This window comes from Bombus vosnesenskii, unplaced genomic scaffold, assembly GCF_011952255.1.
Source record: "Bombus vosnesenskii isolate JDL3184/JDL3185 unplaced genomic scaffold, Bvos_JDL3184-5_v1.1 scf7180000013788, whole genome shotgun sequence".
Taxonomy (NCBI): Eukaryota; Metazoa; Arthropoda; class Insecta; order Hymenoptera; family Apidae; genus Bombus; species Bombus vosnesenskii.
The window spans coordinates 284,585-310,034 of NW_022883218.1; the positions used below are offsets into that span (position 1 = coordinate 284,585).

A 25,450-nucleotide genomic window follows, 5' to 3' on the forward strand; every position below is an offset into this window, starting at 1 on the left:
GATAAATCGCCAAGGGAGAGGAAGAGTGAGCGAGAGCACCAGTAAGAGACGGAAAGGTGTGTGTGTGAAACAGAGAGAGATAGAAGAGAAAGAGAGAGAGAGCGCGCGAATGGCGCGAACAGCGCGCGAGTGGTGGCGAGTGCCGCGAGTAGCAGCGATGTGGGTCAACCGCGAGGCGACCGCGAGAGGCCCCGAGGGTCGCCGAGAATCGGCGAGAACGGCCGAGCGGCAATCACGTTGCGCGCATCTGGGTCACCGGCGTACTGGCGCATGCGCAGTTCCCTCCCTCGGTCGTTCACCGTTGACCAAGTTACTAACCTTCCGACACCCGGTCGCCAGTTAGCTTCTCGTATTGACCGCTGGAAAAACGTTGACTTTTCTCGCATGAGAAACCCGTCGGAGCTTTTCGTTGGCTCGATCAGAAGCACAAGGGAGGCCGCGACCGACCAGAGAACGGTGAGCGGTGGCTAAAATGTCTCAAAACATGGTGCTTGAACGTTTAATCTATTGTACAGACAACCCGGTAATAGACATTAACTCGCGATCGAATCGACGCCGTGAGATATAACACGGCCATTAGTTGTCGTTTCATACTATAATCCTTACAGGATAAACGCACTGTCGATAGACCCGCGCGTGTCCACGTTCGTAAAATCGAAGCGCTAACATAAACAGATAACATCGTCTGGAGGGACAGAAGGTAAATGGCATCGGGAAGAACGCGACCGCTCTTCGCGTTTATACAACCCGGCTCTTTTTTCAAGCGTCCGAGTTTTCGGATAGTAGATGTCGCTGGAAGATACGGTCTCTTACCGGCATGCACCGTTGCCGTGCCACAAAATATTCCAGCGATCGATTTTAGCAGCCAAAACTAGAAAATGCTGTGGGGCTCTACTCGAGATTTCCACGAGTATCGACGAAAAGCCTCACCGACTAACGACACGCGCCATGGTCTGCTGACGAATGAAAAAGTATCGAACGATCCGGAGAGCGTGACTCGGAGGGACGCGAATCGCGTCGTTGTTAAAGTCGACCGACGAGCAGAGATGCAAATCAGTCCCGTATTCGCGGCCGGTGCACCGACGTAGCATAGCCTGATACGATAAATTCGTGCGCGTAACGGACCACAATTTATCCGCGACGTACGCGTCCGCAGCAGAGACTGCGTGCGACGAAAATACATAATGAATGACCACGAGAAACGGAAGACAATGTTGAACCGGTTGAATCGGCCGATGCGTTTCCGAGCTATTCGCGTCCGGCCCGGCCCAAATTCAAAAATCTTTTCGAGCGATTTTGGCACCGGTCGACACCGTCGATCGACCGCCGCGCCACGCCGCACCATGTCCATGCCGGCATCGCAGTGTCGCAAGCGTTGCCACATCTGAATTCGCTTAAGGAAACTGTAACGGTCATTCTTGTCTGTGCGACCGTGCGGGACTCCTTCGCAGTTGCGCACTGCGTGGCCCCAAGGGCCGTTTGCATCTCTCGTTCTCGCGTTAAATTATTACGTAATCCATGAGATCGGTCATTCTCACGGATCACACCGGTTGCCTTTTATCGCGTTACATTTTGCCCCGTGCAATCATGGAGACTACATAGGCGTAGTCATAGTATCGAATCGAAACATTAATATCTAAAAATAACTATCGGTAAATCGAAAAATCGGTTACGTTAGGCGTGTTCGTCTCGGTAATATTCACGTTGCGTGGGATTCTCCGAGTTATGTATTAGTCAGTACCTTATTCCCAAAGATCATCACGCTATATTTTGTCCCGCGTATATTTAGGCAGCAATGCATGGGTGTAGGCGATGGAAACAGATCGGTGACTCGAATAAACTGCGTGTTCGTTATCTTGCCAGTAGATGAAAACGGCGTTCGATTCGAATTCCAAGAAATTGCAACGTACGGGTAAAATTGGTAGCTGTGGTTCTCTATTATCTTATCGGTCTCAAACTTTTCTCGCGTCGACTCGAACGTATTCGGTTTCATCTTCATTCGACGACAAACTTCAGCTATTCTAGTGAAAAATTTTGCGAAGTTTCTTTTTCTTCGGCGACGTTGCGGTAACCCGAACGTCAAACAACATGTTGTCTCTGTGCGAGATAACAAACGATAGGGAACGTTTTATCGGTAACCTCGATAGAATCTGGATGATGCAGCCGAACGGGACGCAATCGCATGTCAATCCTAATCGTAACGCCCCGCTGCGCGACGCAAAATGCACAGTCTATTCGCGGGCGTTTCCGCGAATGTGTGGTGTGTTAACGACGCCGACAGGCCGTAGAAAGAAGAGAAATATTAAAAGCGTGCGGAACGCTTGCACTCGTTCATAAGAATCTACCTCCATGCTGATTATTCTATAGCCTGACCTACATTCATTCCGAGATTCACGCCACTCGCAACTGCCGACGACAAACGCGTGAGCTCGCTTCAGCGACTGCACGCAACGTCTGCTTTCTGCTACGCGGATATAGAGAACTAAGAAGGAAGCAATAAAAATGGAAAAAATATTTGGATAAACTGAGACCAGCCAAGTTCTCGTTTCTAATAAACGGAGGTACACGACAATGACTCAATGCGGTTGAAAAGACCATACGAAATTTTAAACTCTCCCAATGGTGCAGGTGTATCACCGTACCGCCCGACCTGCCAGATGAAACAATTCTAATTGTGGTACATACACAGTGCACTAAAGTTTACCGCATCATCCTTAGATCGGTGTTGGATTCTGCCACGGGTTATGTAATACTGTTGTTGTTTGTAGCGACTTAAGGGAGTATCTCTAACAATAAGAGTAGTCTCTTTTGGAGCAACTCGAATAAAACGACATTTTTTTATATCGATGATTACAATATATTGAAGAATGTCTTATAGGTTGTTTCTCATGATAGATGAATATATATTTATTGATTATTTTGAAAATTGAAGAAATAGAATAATAGATGAAAGTATATGAGCCGAAATCACTTTTTTTAAAGGTAGAATTTCGTTTACCATATAGAAAATGAGTAAACAGTTTCAGATTAAATCAGTCTATGAAACAGCGGATATGTGGTCTGTAAAATGGTCATATAATGCACAGTTTTTCATATCAGAGGTATCAAAGTATACGATTTTTATTTATAATTTATCAAATAAAAAGTAGGAAATAGTCCATGTATTAAACGTACTTAAAATATTATTCAATAACATGGAAATTGTAATAGCACTTTCAAAAATAAATATAGGCATGAAACATTAAATTATGCAATTCCTACAAAATTTTGAGATTGTCCAAAACAACACGCAAATACCACTTGAGTATCAGCATCTTGTTACTGGAGGCGATTGGTCCTCTAACAGAGTGTATCGTAGAAGACAGCGCGAATTAACGCTGTCACTCGGCTGCTTCCTTGCTGCGATGTCTGACATCATTTAACAGGGCCGCGAGGGGACAACAGACTTCGCAGCAAGTTCCTAAGTGTCATGGAAATAAACATCAACTTCGACCGAGTAATTTGCGCCAAGTCTCTGCGCTTAACGGAGTTACGACCGATCGAAGCTGTTTCGACATCCGCACTGGTTGTACCTCACATCTCCCGTGGAAACACGCCTTGCGATACATGTTTCTAAGCCACATACAGCTCTGATTCACCTGGTGTAAATTTACCCGACAGCTGATCGACGGCGTGACCACGATTGGCTCACGCGGCTCATCGTTCGGGATTCCGAGTTCATCATGGTAAGCCTGGATCAGGCCGATTTTTCGCCATTTATGGCGCAGCCTTCGACCTCGAGATATACATAAAGAGGCATCAAGCGAAACATGCGGTATGTTCTTCTTCCATTTTTCTTCCACTACCTCGTCGAATATAACGCCGAATTGGCGAATAGTGGCGCGTACGCAAAGGCAAAGGGAACGAAACTGAAACAGGTTTGCATTGTAAAGTGGCTCTGGAGGTTCCTGTTATGTAACTTAACGTCTCTCAACGGGAACATTTCAGAAGATCAAATTTTTCTAGAGATTTTCTACCTTATTTCATGAAAAAGAAAACATACTTAATGATGTTAAAAATATTTATATTACCAGCGAATTTATTAGCAAAGATGTATATGTATGTGGAACTCAATAATAAATCAAGCAGGTGCTTAGTAAAAGGGACTGGTATCGATCAGTAAGTGTGAAGAAAACCAAACACTGATCCGAATTTGCAAATTACATAACATGGAAGAGGATCGATTAGTATCGTTCGTCGCGCAGCAGCCCGATGGCAGAAAAAGTGTATCGAGAGCGAACTCGTACCTCATATCGTCACGTATGAACATATAGTTATACACAGGGAAAGTGGCTGAACGTTGGGCGTCGGATGCGTGCACGCATCTCAGCTTCCCTCGTGTGTGCATTGTGCATACGTGCATTCTGAGGCATGTACGGCTCGTTATCGACGAGGGTCGGCTTATCGGCTCCAGCTATCTGGCCATTTCATCGTGTAAATTCCAAGCGTGGTAACGACGACGTCGCCGGTGCCCAGTCGAGGCGCTGGAACGGCGCAAAGAGACATATCGCCGGGGCGATTATTTATTTGCGAAACGTATTTATAGAGTATTACGCGGCGCAGGTTGGCAACCTCGTGCACGGTTATGCAATAAATGAGAGAAGGAGCGAAAGGGACACGGGAGAGGGGGAGGACGAACGAGGGAACGGCCTGAAGTGAGAGGAGGCGATGCCTGCGGCCGCGGGGGCAGAGACAATAATACGTGGTGGAGCGAGAGAGGGTGGAACCGGAGGGAAAGAGAGAGAGAAACTGTCTGTGAAGGACGAGGATGGAAAATAAAGTTGTACGGGGTGGGGATGAGTCGTGGTAGTGGGGAGTACCGTGCGCGTGTCCAAGAGAAGGAACGAACTTCTGAAAGAGTTATTTGATGATAAGGGCGAGTTAGGGGAAGTCAGGGGTGAGAAAGAAGTATAAGAGGGTAGGAGGGTGAAAGGGAACATGATGTGTGCATGCAAGGAGGATTTAAGGGGAAACGCTATAAGGAAAGAGGCAATAACTTGAAAATTCATGTTGGGACAGAGGGCCAAATGGAGTATTCGAGGGATGAGGTTTCTGGAAAACGTATGTGTGCATGTTTAGGTGGGAGAGAGATGGCGAGAAAGATGAAACGACGTTTCGTGATGATACTATTAATGTGAGTGTTAAGGATATTAAAAAAGTGTTGCTTTCTTTGCTTTGTATAAATCATTGTTGTTGGATACAGATGAAGTAGTATGCAAAATGATTTAGTATTGTGTACCATGTCGAACATAGTTTATGCTTGAACTTCGAATCACTGATTACATTACAACAGATGGGATCGGGAATGAAAAATGCAATAGCGCGTGAAGAAGGACTGACTGTTGAATCAAAATACTTTCAATGGGCAGCGGTGCACGTTGCATTAAGTGCATTATGCTCGGCACAAAAATGAAAGTGACCTTGGCACAAATGCCTAAAGCGTACACCGATCGTGGAATCGCATTAACACTGAATATAAATTAAAACTGATTGTTACGCACCGTGTAGCAATCCCGTGGCGGCCGATATGCAATAGTTCGATTGAAAAAGAAATTGTGAAATATGAGAACTTGGAGTTCGCCGATTAAGTCTTGCATTCCGCCCATGCAACCGTAGAGAAGTTTCTCGTGCGAATATCAAATCAAGGTTATCTAATACATGTCGTACAGAAGTTTTTCCCTCTTTCTTACATATTTTTCTACATTCACATAAACAAAAAGCAGTTTATATATAATACTTCGTCTGGTATTTGCAATTTTTGCTTTTATGGCAAATGAAATAAAAATTTCCGAAAAAGGAAACGTTTTTTGTGTGGATACGATACTTGAGACGTCATAATGACGTCCATCAAGCTTCTTCTAATTTATAAAAGGTAAAGATATATCCATAAAAGTAACGTACCTCCATTTTTATTGAATCATAGTGTCCATAAAACGCCGGTGCCACGCTCGTTAGTTTAAAATCTGGTCGTAAAATACGGTTGGTATCGGGCGGAATCTCTAAATCCATTATTCCCGTTCCAAAATCCTGCTAACCGGTGGTGCGTTCGCGGTCTTGGCTACACCGCGTCGCGCCACGACTACTCAACCTTAGGTTAAAGTCGTAAACGGCGAGAGTAAACGGAAAACCATCGTGGTTCTTTAATTAGTCGCGGCGGTCGTAGCAGCGGCGACAGTTCTCGTCCCCAAAAACAAACTTTCCGAGGCGGCAATTTCCGAGCATCGTCGAGGGAAACACGATACGCACGTGTATTTAGGAGCCGGTGTGTCCTTAACGAGCTGCGCTAATAAAGTTAACGTGCTGTGCCACACGGGACGAGATCGGAAAGCCCGCCTTCCTCGCTCGTGTTCCTCGTCGTGCGTTTCCGTGATCGTTCGGAGTTGCGCAGTCGACGATCGTAGCGTAGTTTGGTTTGTCGGCGCAGCTCGGCTGTACTCGGTAGTGGTCGTGTTGCGCGGGTGGTGGGAGGGCTACAAGAAACATTAGGGTGGGGAGAGCGAAGGGTGAGGCACTCGGCCATCATCGGCGGAGGCGCGCACAGTTCAGTGACCCGACGCAGCGTCATTCGGCGGTGGGGAAGCGCGGGGAGTTCTGACATATTGTGAGATGCCAACTCGCTAACGCCGGTCCCCGAAAAACACCTCTCTCTCTCTCTCTCTTTCTCTCTCTCTCACTCTCTCTCTCACTCTCTCTCTCTCACTCACGTTCCTTTCTAACGTTCTTTCTCTTTTCCTCTTCTACACTTTAACCCCCCTTTTTCTGTTTCCGTCTTTTTTTATCACCATCTCCCCTCTATCTATCTGGTTTTACTTCTTCTATGCTTTTTTTCCTTCGGTTACTCCCGCTCTACCCCCTCTCCTACCATTTTTTTCTATCTCTCTTGTTATATCTCTCTCCCCCTACTTTTCTTTGTTTCTTCCCCTCCGACCCCTGCGGCTCACTCGTTTTTCTATCTTTGTCAGTTCCATTATCTCTTTCCTTTGTTCGTCTCCTTTCTCCGCCAGTGACTCGGGTATCCCGTACAGCCGCGAGGTTCATCAAACCCCCGAAATATTCTAATGCGCCAGTCGCACGGTGTTTCCGCGAGTTTTCCCTGCTGGGCCCGAGTAGGAAGCGTGGTGGCCGCGCCACATCAGATAACGAACGCGTACCGCGTGTTGGTTTTGCCACTTTTGCCGCTCGGATCGGACGGTCGATTGGATCGTGGTGACGTGCGGTGTACGCGTTGGTACGCGAGACTCCCGAAATTACCGCGGAGGAAGGAAACGTGGAGGCATCGTGACTACGTATGCGCGCGTGTACATGAGTACACGTGTGCGTGCGTGCTTGCGTGCGGGCGCGTGCATGCGTGCGTGCCAGTGGTCCCGCTCGGTCGAAGAGTACGTTCGCCTCCGTCGTTTCTCCGCTCGCGTTACACCAGCATTTTCCTCGTTCGGCCCTCTTCCTTTCTTTCTTCGCACTCTCCATTCTCCTTTCTCCCCTTTCTCTGTCTCCCGTTGCCATTGCTCCAGCAGCACTCTACTCGCCACCTCTGCTCGAGTGCTCCATGCGCGATCGAAGACGTTGCGGTTCTTCGCGTTTCGAAATACCACGAGATACACGAAATTCGGCGTGTTTTTATGGTCGGCCTTCGGTCGAACACCACGCCAGACAATGAAGAAGAAAACGACGATGGTGCCGTCGATGTGTTACCGGGACAAGCTGGCTCCGCCGTTCGACGTTGCATTCCGTGTGCGTGCGTGTTAAGTGCAGCCAACAAAGTGATCATCGTGGCTGGAAAGGCTCCAGGTGGAAAACGCGCGACCTCCTCCCGTCTGTGTACGCGTTTCCCGTGGTGTGTGCTCATAGTGCGTACGTGAATGCGTGAATGCGCGCGTTCAGTCGTCCGTGTACACATTACGTACACACCTCTCTCTGTACGTGTACAGTGTACACATTACGTTTTACATGCGGCGCTTGCGCGGCACCTAGCGACGTTTCGCGCCTACTCGCGGTGTGGGAGTTTCTGCCGCGGTGGAAACGATCGGCTATTTGTGAACGATTCACGCGTCGCTTCTTTGGGACACGGTGTGCTCCGAAAATGATCGAGAACCGTCCTGCCGCGTTAGGAAATCTCCTTCTCGAGCGGAAGGCGCCCGGCATGATGTGTCCGTTCGACATACGACGACGGTAAATGGAGCCGAAAGATTGACAGAACTGTCGTGTGACTAGGTAACGCGAGGAAGATACTCCGCCGCCGATATTCATCGACGTCGTTGAACGATAGATGTCAGCGAGATAGCGATATGTTGATTACGCGCCACGCTCTGTCACAACTGGATATTACAACTCGGTTAAAGTTGGCCGGCGTGTCGACACGTTGCTGATTTGCTTACTTGCTTGCTTGCGTGAGCACGACTCTAAAGCTCGTTCCTTGTTTCACTTTGTCGCACTGTAAGTTTCTCTCGATTGGTATTCCACACCGTTCCATCGGTAACCAAAGTCACTTATGCGTTCCCAATTTTCACGCTGTCGAGCTGCGAGTTCACGTCTACCTGTAATAGTCGGAACCTTTGACCACTTTCTACTCGATTCTGTGCAAAACAGAAGCGGATTTCATTCGTCGGATGATCCGACTATAGGTAGCATAAGAGGCAAAGTGAAATATGGATCTAGTGTCTCCTCGGTATCGTTGAATATTCGTCGCCGAATTTCTCTTTTCGTCAATTCGATTCACACTCCAAAGAAAGCACGCTTACATAAGGATAAAAATACACGATTCTCTCGTGTGTCGTCGGAAACAGCTAATAGCTTCCAGCAATCGTAAATAAGAGATCGTTGCAATATGTGGCTGATGCGTTACTATGTAACCAAGAAACCATGTTTATGCTTGGAGTCATTAATTTTCCTCCGATTGTTTGAAGCATCGTCTATGCAATATTGATACTCGATCGCTGTCTATTAGACGAATTGTACACAAAATTATGCAAAATCTCGTGGCTGCTCAATATTCTAGTTCGCTGGTGAATTAATCGTTATCTCGAAACAACGAACACCGAACTTATTGATTCGATTTGGTAAACGTCAGGTTGCCTTACAATTAGATTTCACTGGAAATTGTAACTGCTGTTTCGAACTATCTCAAGTCAGAAACCTTTAATATCTCTACCGGTGATAGACGTTCGTAATAGTCTTTTCAAATAAAAGACATTTTATTTATTTCGATCATCTCTTTTTTACCTCGCGTCGTAAAAGTTTGATGACGCCTATTTCTCCGTCTGGCACTTTAATTCTCTATAACATCTGACTTAGTAATAATATACTCTATATTTATTTATACTTTAACCTATATTTTTCAGAGCATGCATTTCTGTCCCCACATTTACCTTTGTTTCTTCTTAAATTATGGCGAATAAAACCAGTTTAGGGTTGAAACAGAAGGAAATGATTCGAATTTCATTATTCCCGGACATATTAGCAACGTTGCATGTGTTGACCATCGTCCTAAAATCTTCAACTAGAACTGCTCGAGAAGGAGCTTACTTGACGATCGGGCTTAAGTTTCGAGTGTTCTGGATGCAACACGCTCACTCTACTATTTGTCTCTTTCTATTTACTCTATTCTTCGTTCCTGTCCCTGTCTGGAAAATCTTGGGTCAGCCACTCGAACGAACTCACGGAGTTACGTGATTAACTGGTTTCGACTTAATCGGTACCGTAGCTAATGATATCTTTTCGCCGTCCAGCTCTATTTATTTATCCCTGTGCGTAGTATCATTCAGAGCATCGAAAGTACATATGTACATATTTCGAACCAAGTGGAGACTCCATACGGAACAATGTGACTGGATGGCTTTGATTACGAGAACGAGAAAAACTTAACAAGATTCCTTTTCATTCACACCGTTTCTACGACCTTTTCTTCGCCCTAAGTTTTCCTTCGTCCGTAATTGGAATTTCATTGCAATTCATAGATATAAGTACGTTTTCAGAAGTCTTCTCTCCTTAGCTAAAATGTCTTATATAGAATTTTTCACCTTTCAAGATACGTTGAAATATTTTAAGTTCCTTGTAGTTTAAAGTAAAGTTATACGAGACGAATAAAGGTGGAACAAAGAGAACGTTAAAACTTCAGTTTCCTTTAATTTTGCAATAGATGGAACGTTTTAACTAAAGAGGGCAAAAGTAAGCCACCTAATTATAGAGGACGTCAGTAATTCCAAAAAAAAGTGTGAAACGAATTTCTTTGTATAATTGTTTCTTTGTATTATTCTGCTTTCCTCCATAGTTGTTCATATAAGAACTTGCTCTAGCCATCACAATATGACTTTCTTAAAATATTTCTGAGGCTGAAAGATTTCGATGACTCCGTTAATAATACAGTAAATATATCGTGATCTGTCGTGGCGGTCAGATCGAACGATATCGTGCTCGATCCCGTAATTCTCTCTACAAACAAGTGGAAAAGTCTGGAGGACGTCACTGATTCTATTCGCGAATCGTTCCATGGTATATACACGTCCGATCGTTTCAAGATCTGGACAAGTTCCAGCCGTCCTCACGAAATCGAACGTCAAACGTCGAGCTCTGTTTCCGCGATCTGGCAAACACAGAATACACTCTGCTTCCGTTGGTCGATTCCACACGCGTATTTACCGTGATTCGTATGCACATGTAGGAACATGTATGCATATCTAAGGGGAAAGGCTAAAGTTGCCGAGGCATGGCCGGACAAAGCTATAACCACGGCACAAAGTGGCTTCGATTTCGGGAGTTCCGGGGTATATAGTAAGCGCTGTGCACTCTCCTCGAGGCAACGGCATGACGCACATCAAAGATGCGAGCGTGCCGGGTGACTGTACTCTGGGTTCATCGTTCTCGGTTATGTAATGTTCGACCGTATGGTGCAAGCGCCTCGACGCTACTCGTGGCGCTACAGTTGTTGGACGAGAGAAGCACGATATACAGACACGAGCCGCTTCGAATCTTCCTCGCTCCAATACAGTAGCCGGCAGCTTGTACGAATGATGCACTAACACACGTGCATGTGTGTACATTCGCGTGCGCGTTCTCATATACATAAATACACGTATATGTATATATAGTATATGCCTACATACATAGATGTGTAAGTACATATACGCATATATTCATACATACTTACATGCATATATACATAGGTACATTCGTGCACATATACATACATGCATACATATGTACATACACATCCTACATATAGTATATTTACCCATACTTACATCCATGCATTACATATATGTATATATTCGTGCATATATACATTGATACTTATATATACAAACACATTCACATACAATGCACACATGTATGTATGCATATACATATGTACGTATACATATATAATATACAAAGCATGTGAACATCGTTCCTCTTTTCTCTCTTTCTTCGGTAGCCTTGCTGGTTCTCTCCTTCTTCCTGCTCTAGCACACCCTCTTTCTTCTGTCTCGCTTTAGCGCCCTCGCAGCACACGATGTAGACGCTGCATTACCGAGCTGAGAACGAAAATAGAGGGCAACGGGAGCCACTGCAGCAGCCGCATTTCTACTTTTTCCCTCCGTTCCATCGCGTCTTTCCCGGTTCCGACTTCGTTTCCACGCGTTATCCAACTTTTTCAATCGTTTTCGCCCGCAAGAGGCGAACGAAGGCTGTAGGCTGGATGATTTTGATTGGTATCGCGTGGTAGATCGTTCGTTCGTATGCGAAGGAGAAGCAAGCGTGTGGTGATCAATGAGGTTTAAGCCCGAGACGGGAATTTGTCGCGCGCATTCCATATTCGATGGCGCGTTCGAAATCGCGACCCATAAGCCGCGATTGATTTAGGGGTTGCTTCGCACAGAGATCGGGATGTATTCTTGATCAAAATTTAGGTTAGAAAGCGTATAAATAGACATGACTGGAAATTGTTCCGTGGAATATTGGAACGCAAATTTTCGCCGCCTCGTTCATTTCCAACATCCCTTCATTCGTTTTCGTCGTCTTTCCGATATTGTTATGACCAATAATTCCACGATTTCAGCAGAGGGCAGTAAGACGAATATAAAAGTTCGAAGACTATTTTCGTATTGCAGCATTTTAAGGAAAGTATCTGGTTAGCACGTGAATTATATTCAAGAAGCTACATTCTCTCGGTGATTGTGCTCATGCAGCTCCATCGATCGAGCTAGAATCGATTATGTGTCAGCACAAATTTTCTTCGACAAACGATCCTCTTTAGACTGCTGAAGAAAAATTCTTCGTGTGTCCGTGGGACATCCTATCCCGCCCTCTTTGCAGGATACAGCGTGAAACGTGTTCGGAATAGAGTACTCACAGTGTTCTGTTCCATATACCATCTCACAATCGATGGGACGACATCTTGAGTCAGTTCGATGACTAAGTTGTGGAAATTCTTCACGATTGTTTTTCGCTGTGGAAAGTTGTCACAAGTTGGTGGGGCGATAGCGGCAGTTATATGATGTGAACTGTAACGCGCGAACAATGGATGGTTAAAAGGATTGTGAAAATTCAGCGAAATACCACCGTAATATGTGTTCATATGTAAGGATTGTTGGTGGATTTTAAATGAAACACCCTAGTGTGAAACGTAAATGGAGGGAAGTCTCTCAACATTCGGTGGGCCAAGTTGGGGGGCGGACAGTACGAGCCCTCAACCGCCAGAAACGACGAGAACCAGGGTATCAGTGCAAACTCCCAGTCCAGAAAATAACCTTTTGGACGATCCAGTTAGACTCCAAGTTAATTCTATACGAGGTACTCTAAACTATGGCAAATTTCAATACTTCGAACTCTGTCCCATCTTCAAATATAGAAGTATATTAATATAATTTAATTGATACATTGAATTTACATTCTAAATAGAATCGGAAAATGATATTACATATTTCGTAGAACATTACACAAAATATTCTTCTCGATTAAAGCAGCTCCTATTTTTTTTAAAACAGCAAGAAACATCTCGTTAAAATAATTTTATTATCTTATATCTGAGAACATACAACTATGACACATGGATATTCCTTTCGCCTTATCGTAATTGTTTACGTGATAGAGGAAACAGGATTTTAGCACGAAACTTTAGTCACGTCTTCCTCGTCGACACGAGACAAAGATATCTTTTAGAGGCAATTTTTAAGATTTGATGGGAGTGCATCCGGGATAAGGAGTTGCGATTTGTAGAAACACTTGTACATGAAAGGCGTCTTTCTGCCTGACATGGTATTCGCGGTGCAAAGTGGCTGCGTTTCTTTCTAGCTTTGATTTCCTAACAGAAACGCCGGCCACGTTTATCCTCCGCTTTATCGCGACACATTAAAGTGATAGGAAATCTCTGGTGTGACTCCCTGGTAGATAGCTTACGATACATTCGAACGGTTTGCCGCGGTTGCATCGCTACAGAATCCGCCGTGTAGTATTGTCTCCCAATCGAAAGGTTATCCATAAATATACTATGCGAGAACGACCGATGGTGTGATGAACTTCGACGAGCCAGGAATAAAGTGGCAACATATAAAACGTCAGACGTTTCAGTCCTTCCTCTTTGATACACGTTATCAAGAAATGATGAAAGAGTAAATAAATGTCTTGAACTGAACATTGGACATTGGTTTAAGTGGTAAACAATTAACAATGAATTGCATGCAGAAATAGGAATTAGGAGAAAGGAGAAATGAAACTAGGTTGAGTAATAAATTCATTCATGTTTTCTTAAATGAGCACACGAGTGAAATAAAATCTGTATAAATAACATATGACGAAGTATCCTACAATCAATAATCATCAATTATTTGAATCTTACAATTATAGTTTATAAATGTAGATTTAAATTTCATATTGGGGCGACTCAGAAATCAATCCGAGCATTGATATACATAGCAATTCAAGATTAAGATACGAAAACTTTCTTTACCTAAAAAACAAAATTTTACGAAAATAACCTCTAATCAATATCAATTAATCTACCAGATGAAAAAACTTAATGTAACCGGACTTTATATGTAACATGCAACGACTGAATCTCTAATTAGTTACTCTTTGATTATTGTATCAGTCTTCGATTGACACTTGGTGTTACAGACAATTTAACGTTTTCCTTTGTTTATTGCTTTCAGCCCAGATCGAAATAATCCCGTGCAAGGTGTGTGGCGACAAGAGCAGCGGCGTTCATTATGGCGTGATCACCTGCGAGGGCTGCAAAGGCTTCTTCAGGCGGTCTCAGTCGTCGGTCGTCAACTATCAATGTCCGCGGAACAAGAATTGCGTGGTCGACCGTGTAAACAGAAACCGGTGCCAGTACTGTCGGTTGCAAAAGTGCCTACGCCTCGGCATGTCTAGAGATGGTGAGTGCATATCGTTGGTTGGAGCCTCTGTTTTCTCGGAGAACCTCAAGGTTGTCACGGACTCGCGTTAGTTTACGTTAGCATCTCTAACGAACAACGTAACGACTGCTACTTAGAAAACGATGTCACTCTCTTGGAAATTTATCCGTGGATATATTTCTATCGATTAATGTAAACACTTATAGTAAAACTAACAGAAACTGGTATCGTTTGTTGCTTCTTAATATTTGGGGGCTATAAGGGAAGATAATGATAACCAAGCTTTACGTTCTCAGCAGAAAAACAACTTTTTTCAAATTTAATATTCTTTCAATCAATTCTTGCCTGTTTATTTGGTTTTCGAATTTTATACGTATTTTTCCTGTTCTCGTGAATATTGCAAAAATATTGATTGTCTCAACACTAGGTATGCTATTGTTTTTTTTTTTAATAAAAGTTTATTAGACTTTTGGATTTAACAGGTTATTCAACTATGTAATATTTGAATTTATTTATTTATGTTATATTCCTTTTAGATATCAATATAAAACTCAGTAAACCAACAGAAATAACATTATCGTATTTTTCCCGCTCTTGATTTATATTCGGTTTCTAATGCATTTTAGATAGTTATGATGAATTGTTCGATTTTTATTATCTACGGCTAGGGATGGAAAGAAAGGAATTGGTAAACAAATGAACTATACGATAATGCTTATGTATAAGTGTCGCGTTAGAAGTTCCAGCAACGATCCAACAAATCACGAGCGTCGATATGGAAATGGAATTTCTTTGTTTCGAGCGCTATCATCGAGTTTAATTACGCGACACGTGAACGTGTACGTTCTACGATATACACTCATATGTGCATTCTGTTCTACCGAATATAACAGAATGGTCAATTACAAAATGAAATTTATATCACGATTATACGATTCAATATATTATTTTTTTTTATCCCTTTCGATGTCACGATTCATATTTATGAAAGCAGCTAACGTGCGGTGTGTATTTGTTCGGCTTTTATAATACCACATTGCATCGATTTATACTCTGAATACACGTACGCGTCCTATAAAAGTGATCGACGTTTGCATATAAACGTTTATACACAATGTCGAAAAAAAAGAAACCTAAAAGTTGTCAAATTAAAAAACAACTTTGTGTTTCAATAACGTAAATTGCTGCGTATTATTCCCAAAACGATGTTCTCTATGGAACGTTATAGCAAATTTTCAACAAAAGCCAATTCACGGGATACGAATGTCACAATGGACGGATCGATGCAAATGTATGTGTTTGAAAACGTTTCAGAGTGGCAACGTTTTGTCAGTTTTATTCGTTTCGATCGATTCGAAATTTTGCGAATTTACGTTGAAGCGCATTACCATGGCGACGTCACACGTAAACATTCAACAGAGAGAGAGAGAGAGAGAAAAAGAGAGAGAGAGAAAGAACTCGTCAAATCAGATACACGGGGATAGCAGCGACCACGCGTGCCTCTCGGGGTGTACGACCCTTTATCGGAGGCTGTCCAGCCCCCTCTCGACCCGAACCTCCGCCACGTCTCAACACCCCCGCACGATTCTCTCTTTCTTGCTCTTTCGCTCTCCTCTCGGTGCAGCTAGGCCTCTTACCACGTTGCTCCACCTTATCGGACCCTGAGTACTTACTTACACGAGATGTCTTGGACACGTTTAACGACATTCACGCGCAAGCGTTCAGGTCTGTGCCCCGGCGATGTGGCTGCAGGTAGTTTTTTAGATTTTCACGTGGTTGAATGTCGGTTTTATCGGAGAAATCTTATGAATTTGACAAAGATTGGAAGAATGCAATTGAAATGATAGGATAGATAAAATTTTTTGAGGAAAATAAATTAATTTTAGGTATTTCTTCGATTTGAGGAATCTGTCCTTTTATCGCGAAGCATTAACTTAAAATATTTCTTTCAATTAGACATTCCTTTGAATTAGATATTTCTTTGAGATAAAGAATTTCGTTATGTTCTGCATGTACAGTGGTAAGGAAGGAAAGTTTAAAATTGCTACACTATGGATATTAATAATCTTTTATCATATTGATGACAGTCATCGATTTCAAAGTATATTATATTTATTCACTGCTCGTGTCAAATGTAATTTTGCTTCGTACCTCCTATCTTTCAATCTTTCTTTCGCCCATCACTGTAGGTACATAGCGTGGAAAATAATTAAACTTTATTCTAGTTTGTTATATATTTTATATATTTTAAATATATTTAATATATATTTTATAATTTTAATTATTATAATAATATATATATTATATTTTAATAATTATAAATCTCATTTATATAAATTTATATAATTTTAAAATTATATAAATAAAATTTAAATAAAATAAAATATATTTATATAAATATATTCTAAAATTTTGTATAGATCTCTATAATGAAAAATGATTCGTACCAGAAGATACAAATTCAATATTACATCCCCCCGTCCAACTTGTAATTCTTGTAATTTTAATAACTTGAAATGCAATTTCATGTATTCGTGCAAATCTGACACACTGTATGATATTTGATGAATTGGTCATCATGTAAAGAATTGAAAGAATCCTAATCGCTTTAAAAAAATTGTCGTCATAACAACATAAACGTATAATTATTGTTAAAAGAAGGATCATCTTTTTTTGAATCTTCACGTTATGTCGAAGCACGTCTACGTGTGTTGAAGTGTTTCATAGAGGTTGTTTCTACAGTTCGTTTTTGCGAGTGCTCATAAAGTTTTTTAATGAATACTCTCCGAGCTTCCAGGTTTCTGCCGTTAGATAAAAAGCCACGTTCGATAAAGTAGCAGCCGAAAAGCAGGACATTGCGGTCGCGTCTGAATGGAATCGCAGCTGTTTTTGATATGAAAGAACGGACTTTGCTGCCGATCTAATTGTTCATCTTATATTGTCACGATTTAAAATTAACATATTTCTCTGCAGTCCTTAAAATCAATAAAAAAATTGTTTTTAAAAATTCTCTATATTGTAAACGATGAAAAAGGAATTAAATAGGAATAGTTCGAGATTTAAATAAGATTAAATTGTGAGGTAGAAAGAACGAGTTTGGAAATATTATCCTAATCGTGCAAGTTGGTTCTTCGATAATAATCGACCGTCTCCTCACCAGTCATCGTTTGCAAATGCTTGATAAGGATCCAATCGATCTTCATCTCTTCTGTACGCCATGCTGCTCCTTCAAAGAACATCCTCGCTTAGTCGACAGATTAAAATAGCATTTATCAAGCAGTCGATTCAAAATATCTGCATTTTCTGTTAATCAACCGTTCACCTTCGCCGACGAGATTCATAAATATTCTTGAATATTTTAGAATAAGATCCTGTTATCATGAACTTTGACTTCTTGAAAAATTTACGCTCTTAATCTCTTATGACTAATGAAGCAGATAGCAGAAAGAAATGGAATTTCAAGAAATTTTAGACATCCTCTAGCTTTAGATTTCATAGCATTTTTTAATGAATTTTCTTAAAATCTATTTTAGAAGTATTTGTGGAATTATAGTAAAGTGAAAGAGGAAAGGAGGAAGAATAAGGAAAAAGAGGAAGAAGGTGTATTTATAGTGAACTCATCTATCACATTCTCTAGCAGATCTTAGACCTTAGAAGAAATAGGGCCTGTAGGTCCTGGTGGAATTTAGGTTAAAGGCAGCATTTCTATAGAAAGGACCATTAAATGAGGATTTTTAAGAGTTCTATAGAAATAGCATTACAGATATATTCAAACTCTTTCGATCGCCAATATATTAATTACATTTCCAAGAATTCTACAACCCTTTTCCCAATCCCAAATTCTTCATCCTCAAACCCAGCATTCCCGACACATCAACTTTCCAGACTGCCTACCCTGTCCCCCTTCTCCCAACAGGCTGTCAAAACCGAAATGTCGAATACCTCACGACCGAACGCTCCGCCGTGAGGTCATTGACGTCCCATTCGTTGAATCCTCATCGCGAGGTGTGTTGGTCGCGCGTCGCGCACCCCTGGACACGCTGGAATCCCTTAAATGGCTTGATATGCTATCCGAAAGAGGAACATCTCGAGCAACGAGAACAAATCCTCCCCGATGTACATAGATTTGGCATGATAATCGCGTTGCTTCTCACAAGCCGGCGTCCGGGAGTATTTGCGTCGGTTGATAAGGAGCCAGTCTTCTTGTCCTCGTCTCGTTGCAGTATGCGCTCTCATATACGCTCAGAGGAGAGTGCATCGTGTGCTACCGGTGATGCGCGCGCGCGAGCGCATACTCTTCCTGTTGTCATCTTTCTCTCCTTCCCTTTCTGCCAGCGTTGTCACGCTCTTTCCCTCTGTCGTTGCCTCCTCGTTGCTTCATCAGAATCCCCAGTCTGCTTTCTCGGTCGCTCGTTTGCCGCGTTCGGTCGATCACCCTCCGCTTCTGCCTCTCCGTCGTCCGGCTAGAGCTTCTCTCTCTCGTTTTCCTCCGCGGGCGATCCCGATAGCGGTTTCAGCTGGCAGCTGACGTCTCGCGACTCGTGTCTCTCTTTCTCTTTCCCCTTTTTCACGCGTCTCGTTCACCAACGGCTCACATTTCTCTCTCGCGCGTAACCAACAACCCCGTCCCCGAGAGCGGGACGGTACCAATCTGATGTGTGTGTGCACGCGCGCGCCTGAATGTGTGCGTCAAGTCATGCGTATGCGGTCGCACAACCGACCGCTCGAGATTTGTCGTGAGTGCATCGAAATGCGTTTTAGAGAGGACGGACGGAAGCACCGCTCCCCCCCCCCCTCCTCTTTTTTCTTTCTAACGCTAGACTTCGGTTTTTCAGATGTCAATGCGGAGAGTCGTGGGGAGGATTTGATCGATGCATTGAAATCTTGATTTCAGTTTGTGTCTTTTTTCGGTTCAATTGTATTACCGATATAGTTATTTGTTTTTTATGTGTTTTGCTGGAGCAAGTTTGGGTATGTTGTTATCGTAGAATAGGAAAAAGAAACGTCGATAATATCAATAGAATAGTAGTTGAATACGTGTATGTTTATTGGATGTACATTGCCGTGGTTTGGGTGATGACTAGGAATAGGTAATATTAGTAGCTACGGGCTGTTCTTGGACGACGACTATGTTAGCGCATCTATAGACCGATCCATAGATTATGATTAGAGCTAGTACTAGAAACGAAAGGACTAATGTAATATACAGAATTTGATAATGTAAGAGAATTGAATTTTCGTTATTACTTGGGTCATTGATTTATAAGGGAGGTTGGTGAGATTTTATTGTTGAGAGTTAAGTAGTTTACGTAATATTAATTATATCAATCTGTTCAGCAGAGAAAGTTTACGTAATACTAATTGAAAAAGTTACTTGCTAGAGATCTGTCTATTTGATTCTTTTTTATGAATTCAAATAAAGTTGGTTCATAAGGTCTTGGAGTCAAATCGCTCATAGGATACTTACAATTGGACCTATTTTTAACACTTTGAAATCCCTGCATAAGAGTAACGAAAGCACTCAGCTTAGTAGATGGGGATCGTTAAAACGAACCACACTGTACTTTTAAAATGTCATATATCAGGTCAATTATAGTTCTCGATCCCTTAAAATTTTTATGCAAGTTATTTTATACAAAATTTTATGCAAATTTATGCAACTATCTTTGCTGAGTGAACAAAGAATCAAGATCATGAAATTATATTTAATTTTGAATAAACATAATTGGCGATTTTGTAACGTTTATCTATGATCTTACTTGTCTTATTTCATACAAATCGAAGCTAAGGTCACATAGACAAAAATTTGTTCTGAAGGAAGATCAATTTTAACAACGAAAATAATTTTACAAGCAATTCCTTTGAAATAATTAATCTTATAAATTAAGCTCCGAATAAACATAATTAGTATCAAACGTTCTTTCCGACTTTACTCGTCCTATTTTATTCGAATCAAAAACTAAATCATACAGTCTGGTAGAGATCAATTTTACCAACGAAAGTAACTTCATCGCAAGTAACTTCCTCTAATCAATTATACCAATCTTATCAATTTATGTCGAAATAAACAAGATTCAAAACTTCGTTACCAATCGTATTTCTCGGCTCTCCTAGTCTCGTTTCGTGCGAATCGAAGCCCTAAATCACACGGATTCAAATTTCGCCGGAAGGAAGATCAATTTTCGAAGCAATCAGAAGCCGCCGCAACAATAGCTCGTTTGAAAAGAGGCGCGTCTCGTCTGAACTCGCGAATGAACTTGAGAAACTGGAGAACACGGAAGAAAAAGGAAGACGAACGATTCAGGTTCTAGCGGTTGTTGAACGCTTCACGTGACGTAGCGTATCGCGCGCGCTCTTCTGTCATAGTGTTCGTGGTGCAGTGACGTCACTGGGATGGGTGGGTGCATCTGAGCCGGCGATAACGACGAAGAAGTCCGAGAGATGCAAAGAACTTCCGCGTTCTTCGAATCAGAACGTTTCTTTGTAGCGTTGTTCAGCGACCACTTTATAAACAGGATTATATACATGTATATATGTGCTTCGTCGATCTTTGATCTTTATTAAAGTCGTTTCTTCCGAAGTTTGATCGAATCGAGACTAGTCAATTAACCCGTGTACAATGATCGAGTCACACCATGAGATACATATGTATACAGCGATCGAAATACATACAATACTTAAGAAGAAAATCATCGATCAAAAATTGGTAATTTTCGTTGATGTAATATATGTTTAGCTTTGGTATGACGTTGTTGAAGAGAAATTACTGATTACAGATTTGTAATGAGGGAAAGAAGCTACAGCCTGGAATTAGGATCGGTGGAATAGTGATAGAAGCGCGTTTTTTTTAAATATAAGATAAGCTTTGTAGTTATCAAGGGACTGTTGATATTTTCAAAGTATTTATGAATTTAATAATGAGCCGCAATGTTTGAAGGGCATTTTTGCTTATTTATTTTTCTTTATAACATTATACTTGAATATTACTTATGTATCTATATTTTTATAATTTTATGTACTACACAATCTACCTAAAATATGACGGTTAAATGCTTTCTAAATTCCACATTTATTAAAAAAATTGTTGGAAATCTTAATTTGCTCTCGTACACAAAACTTTAATCGTAGGGCATTGAAATTTAAGTTTAGCCAGTTTTCCAAACTAAGGATATCATCACTTGTATCATTTCTTCTCTGCGCCTCTTGATTTCTGGTAGTTAATTGAGGACATCGACTATTTAATTAAGAATAAAACACGTTAAAAATTTAAGTGATTCTCTTGCTAACTAGTTGTTATATGAGTTTGATAGAGGACAAGTTTAAATTTAGATTTTGCGGTAAACGTCGAAAGATACTGCAACGAAGTGATATGATTCATGTTGCAGCCGTTAAATTCGGGCGCATGTCGAAGAAGCAAAGAGAGAAGGTCGAGGACGAAGTTAGGTTCCACAAGGCACAAATGAGAGCGGCCTCTGAGACAGCGCCCGATAGCAGTGTGTTTGAACATCAGACCCCAAGCAGTTCGGATCAGCATCACCCTTTCAATGGCGGGTAAGTTAGTCTAAAGTAATTTCACGTCAGATGTAAATGATCGTAAAATATCATTAATGATTGTAAGAAATAAATGTAAATTCATCTTGTCATTTTATTGATTGAGTCTTATAATGTATTTACATATTATATGAAGCTTCAGAAGGTTAATGAAAATACTAGTACTCTGATTATTCTGAACTACCTAACGAAATTAATAATAGCAATGTTATAGGTGTACAAGAGCTGTAATATAGTCTACAAGGAAATTAATTAGAATTTTATGGATATTATACTCGTATTTCTCTGAAAACATTACATTTCACGTACATTGTTGATTCAAGCTTCATTTGATACATTAGTCATACTAAGATAATATTGAACTTCTAATTAAACTGTGAGATATTTAGATGACAAAAAGAAAACGCAAAACTTAAAGCGAAAAATATGATACGATTGATCTATTTATGTGACTAATAATAAGTGACATCAGACATAACATAACTAAACTAATCAGACGTAACTTCAACTTCACAGCTTCTAATAATGCTGCAGTCTCAAAGAAGTTCTGTTTTGTATTGTTGGTGTAAATTTTTCTTTCCTGTCATGTCAGTATAAAAAAAGCAGATAAGATAAGTAAATTCAAAACATCAGCTGCGTTTCCAAATCAGATATATCGATCAAAAAGGGACTCCTTTTTATGCAATCCAAGCACATTAGTCAATACCAATCAGGCTTAATTTTATACGCGTATCATGGACACAACATAATCGTAATTTAATCGTCAAATATATAGACTTATTCAAAAGCATGAGAACATTTATTAATTTTAATGATAGAATTATTATTTCGCATTCTACACACGATATCTAGTGAATTATTTATTACATATGCACTATAATGTTAACAAAAACAAAATACATCAGACTTGTTAATAGTTTCATAATTTATCGAAATGTACATTACAACTGAGCAAGCGTCCTCGTATCTTTCAACGAGGTTATACAGTATGCTTATTATACTAGTAATATTCTAGGCTCAAATAAATACTATATATTAAGATTTTTTCATCATGCACGCATATCTGTCTCATTTCTCTCTTTTTTTTTTTTTTTAAAGATATAAAACAGAAATAATACATTACATTTATTCTCCTTAAAAATCATGAAATGAATTGAAAGTAAATGTGAAAATAAAAATGTATAGTATCGGAATTTTATGCCGCATAAAGGTCTACAACGAAACGACACTTCAGCATATCAATCTCGAAGCTTTTGATCAGAGAGGAAGTGCACGTTCTCATCCTCGTTTCGATTTGCTGTCGCAGGTACACGTATGGCGGTAGTGAATACGCTTCTCCCGGCCCCGGCACGGGTGGGTCGGGTTATTACAATCATCAAGCGATGACGAACTACGAGCTTAGCGCCGACTACGTCGACAGCACGACGACCTACGATCCACGACCGACGCAGACGCAGGTCGCGGACACTGTCGCCCCTGATACGCCCTCCGCTGTCACCGCGACTGGGGTACTTCCCAGCGTGGTCACCACCGGTGAGTACTCTCCTCTAAAATCCTTTCAATCTAGTCCATCTTTTTTTCGAAAAAAAAACGAAAACAAACGTTGGGGTCGCTTCTAATCTGTCTCTTTTTCATTATCTCTCGATAAACAGTGAAAAAAGCTTGGTTTAACGTATGAAGGTTTATTTAATAATGTACTTTTTGAAAGGGTGAAATTGTAAGTTAATGTAAATCCAAGTTTAATATTATATAAGAAATTGAGATGTCTAGTGTTATATCTTGTGTTTAAAACTACTGAGAGATGTGAAATGCTTATATTGGATTGCCCGGAAAGTTCGTTTCGATTTTTAAGGAATTTGATCGACCTGAAAGATCGTATTGAAAAGTTTTTCGCCAAAAAATGTGAGAGCTTCTGGAAAGATGGATTATTCAAGTTGCGTGAAAGATGCAGAAAGATTGTAGAATAAAATAGCACCTATATAATATAATAAATGTATATCGAGTCGAAATGTAAATCGGGACGAACTTTCTGGGCGACCAAATATTTATCGAAGTAAAGATCATCCTGTGATTAATGATTAAATAGCGGATATTTATGCAAATTCATATTTTTATAAAGATAATTTAAAAAGAAATATACTTTACTTTGTAGATTTTGTATTTTTTACATATTATTCGCAAAAAAGTTTACACTCTATTGATAATTGGTCAGAAACAAAGTTACAACACTTGATGTTTGAATTTCTTATATTATCGTTGGTCGAAGTCCTGCTTTCTGCTTGCTTTCAATCTATTCGTTTCAATAGAAGTTCCCCTCTGCTTTTGGTTACTTTCGTACAGCGAAACGAAACGCCGTTTATTGTTTACGATTCGATACAATTTTATTTTTAAAACTGTTCAAAAAACCGGTCAAATTTATTCAGGATAACAAGATTTTTCAACTAGTCTAGTTTATTAAATATAAAAATTTAATAGTTGACCTTTAAATATGAATAACGCCTTCTTCCATTCTAAGTCCTCAAATTCACGAAAAACAACCCACTAGTTTTACATATTTAGAGGAAAGATCTATAAAGTTGCTTAAACATTGCGATAATTTATTCCCAGAATTACGATATAATGTACAGCAGTCTACGAATCTCTCGCGATGTATATTTTCAATTTTGATCGAATGCAACGTGAATCTGGCTGAGTAGCAGATATAGCTGAATCCGAGCCAAGCCGGGAGTTTATAGTTCCATTGAAGTTTATTGTTAACGAAAGAGAGGTAACAAGATGTCAATCGATGAACAAGCAACGCCAAGTAGTACTGGTCTCTTTCAGTAGCACGCGGCTGATACAATTACTGTGTTTATCACTGCCAGTTGACTGCACGATGCATTCGGTGAATAATATTGATATTGGTGGCTACGAAGTAACGCTATGGTCATAAAGATACGATTGATTTGCCGTTTGAAAAGCGCGATGATGTTGCAGCAAAATGTAACATCTTTGTAAATGTTTAAAAAGTTATTCTCATAAACGCATGTACCTCGTCATTTTGTACAATATAATATCCCCTTTAATTGGTAATTCCACTGGAATTATCGAGCCAGCCAAAATGAGTTTTTGATGATATTAATGTTTACTTCTATTGAGACGGAAACATGATTACATACAGTGGCTATAAAAAGCATTTGCCCACTTACGTTTTCTTTTAACAAAGCGCTCTTTTTATAAGGTTCTATATACATATTATTTTCATAGTATCCTTTTTTAGTCGTATAAAAGTACTACTTTGTGATACGAAATTTCATATATTTTGACTTAATTAATTAATATGCTATAACAATTAAATATAATAGCGTGCAAATACTTTTTGTAACTGTTGTATATCTATTTATTTTTGTAACGTGTATTACATGTTTAGGCATATATTAAAGATTAGTAAATCTAGTGTTAATAACAAATTCTTTTATATTTCACTGTTAACTTTCCCAATCCTGATTATTCGAACTAATAATAACACACGCTATTTGAATAATATA

General features: G+C 40.6%; 1 protein-coding gene across 9 annotated transcripts in view; it reads left to right on the forward strand.

The window, feature by feature from the left end:
* The window catches only part of LOC117238980 (probable nuclear hormone receptor HR3), a 114,656-nt gene that overhangs the window by 79,301 nt on the left and 9,905 nt on the right, over positions 1-25,450 (forward strand). For 8 of the 9 annotated variants that reach the window (XM_033504232.1, XM_033504234.1, XM_033504238.1 and 5 more), the window contains exons 2-4: positions 14,166-14,393; positions 21,758-21,923; positions 23,230-23,456. In XM_033504232.1, coding sequence (XP_033360123.1) covers positions 14,166-14,393; positions 21,758-21,923; positions 23,230-23,456 — 621 coding nt within the window. Of the gene's footprint in view, positions 1-12,629; positions 12,808-14,165; positions 14,394-21,757; positions 21,924-23,229; positions 23,457-25,450 lie in introns of those variants that run through there. The other variant, XM_033504236.1, reaches the window with a different exon arrangement.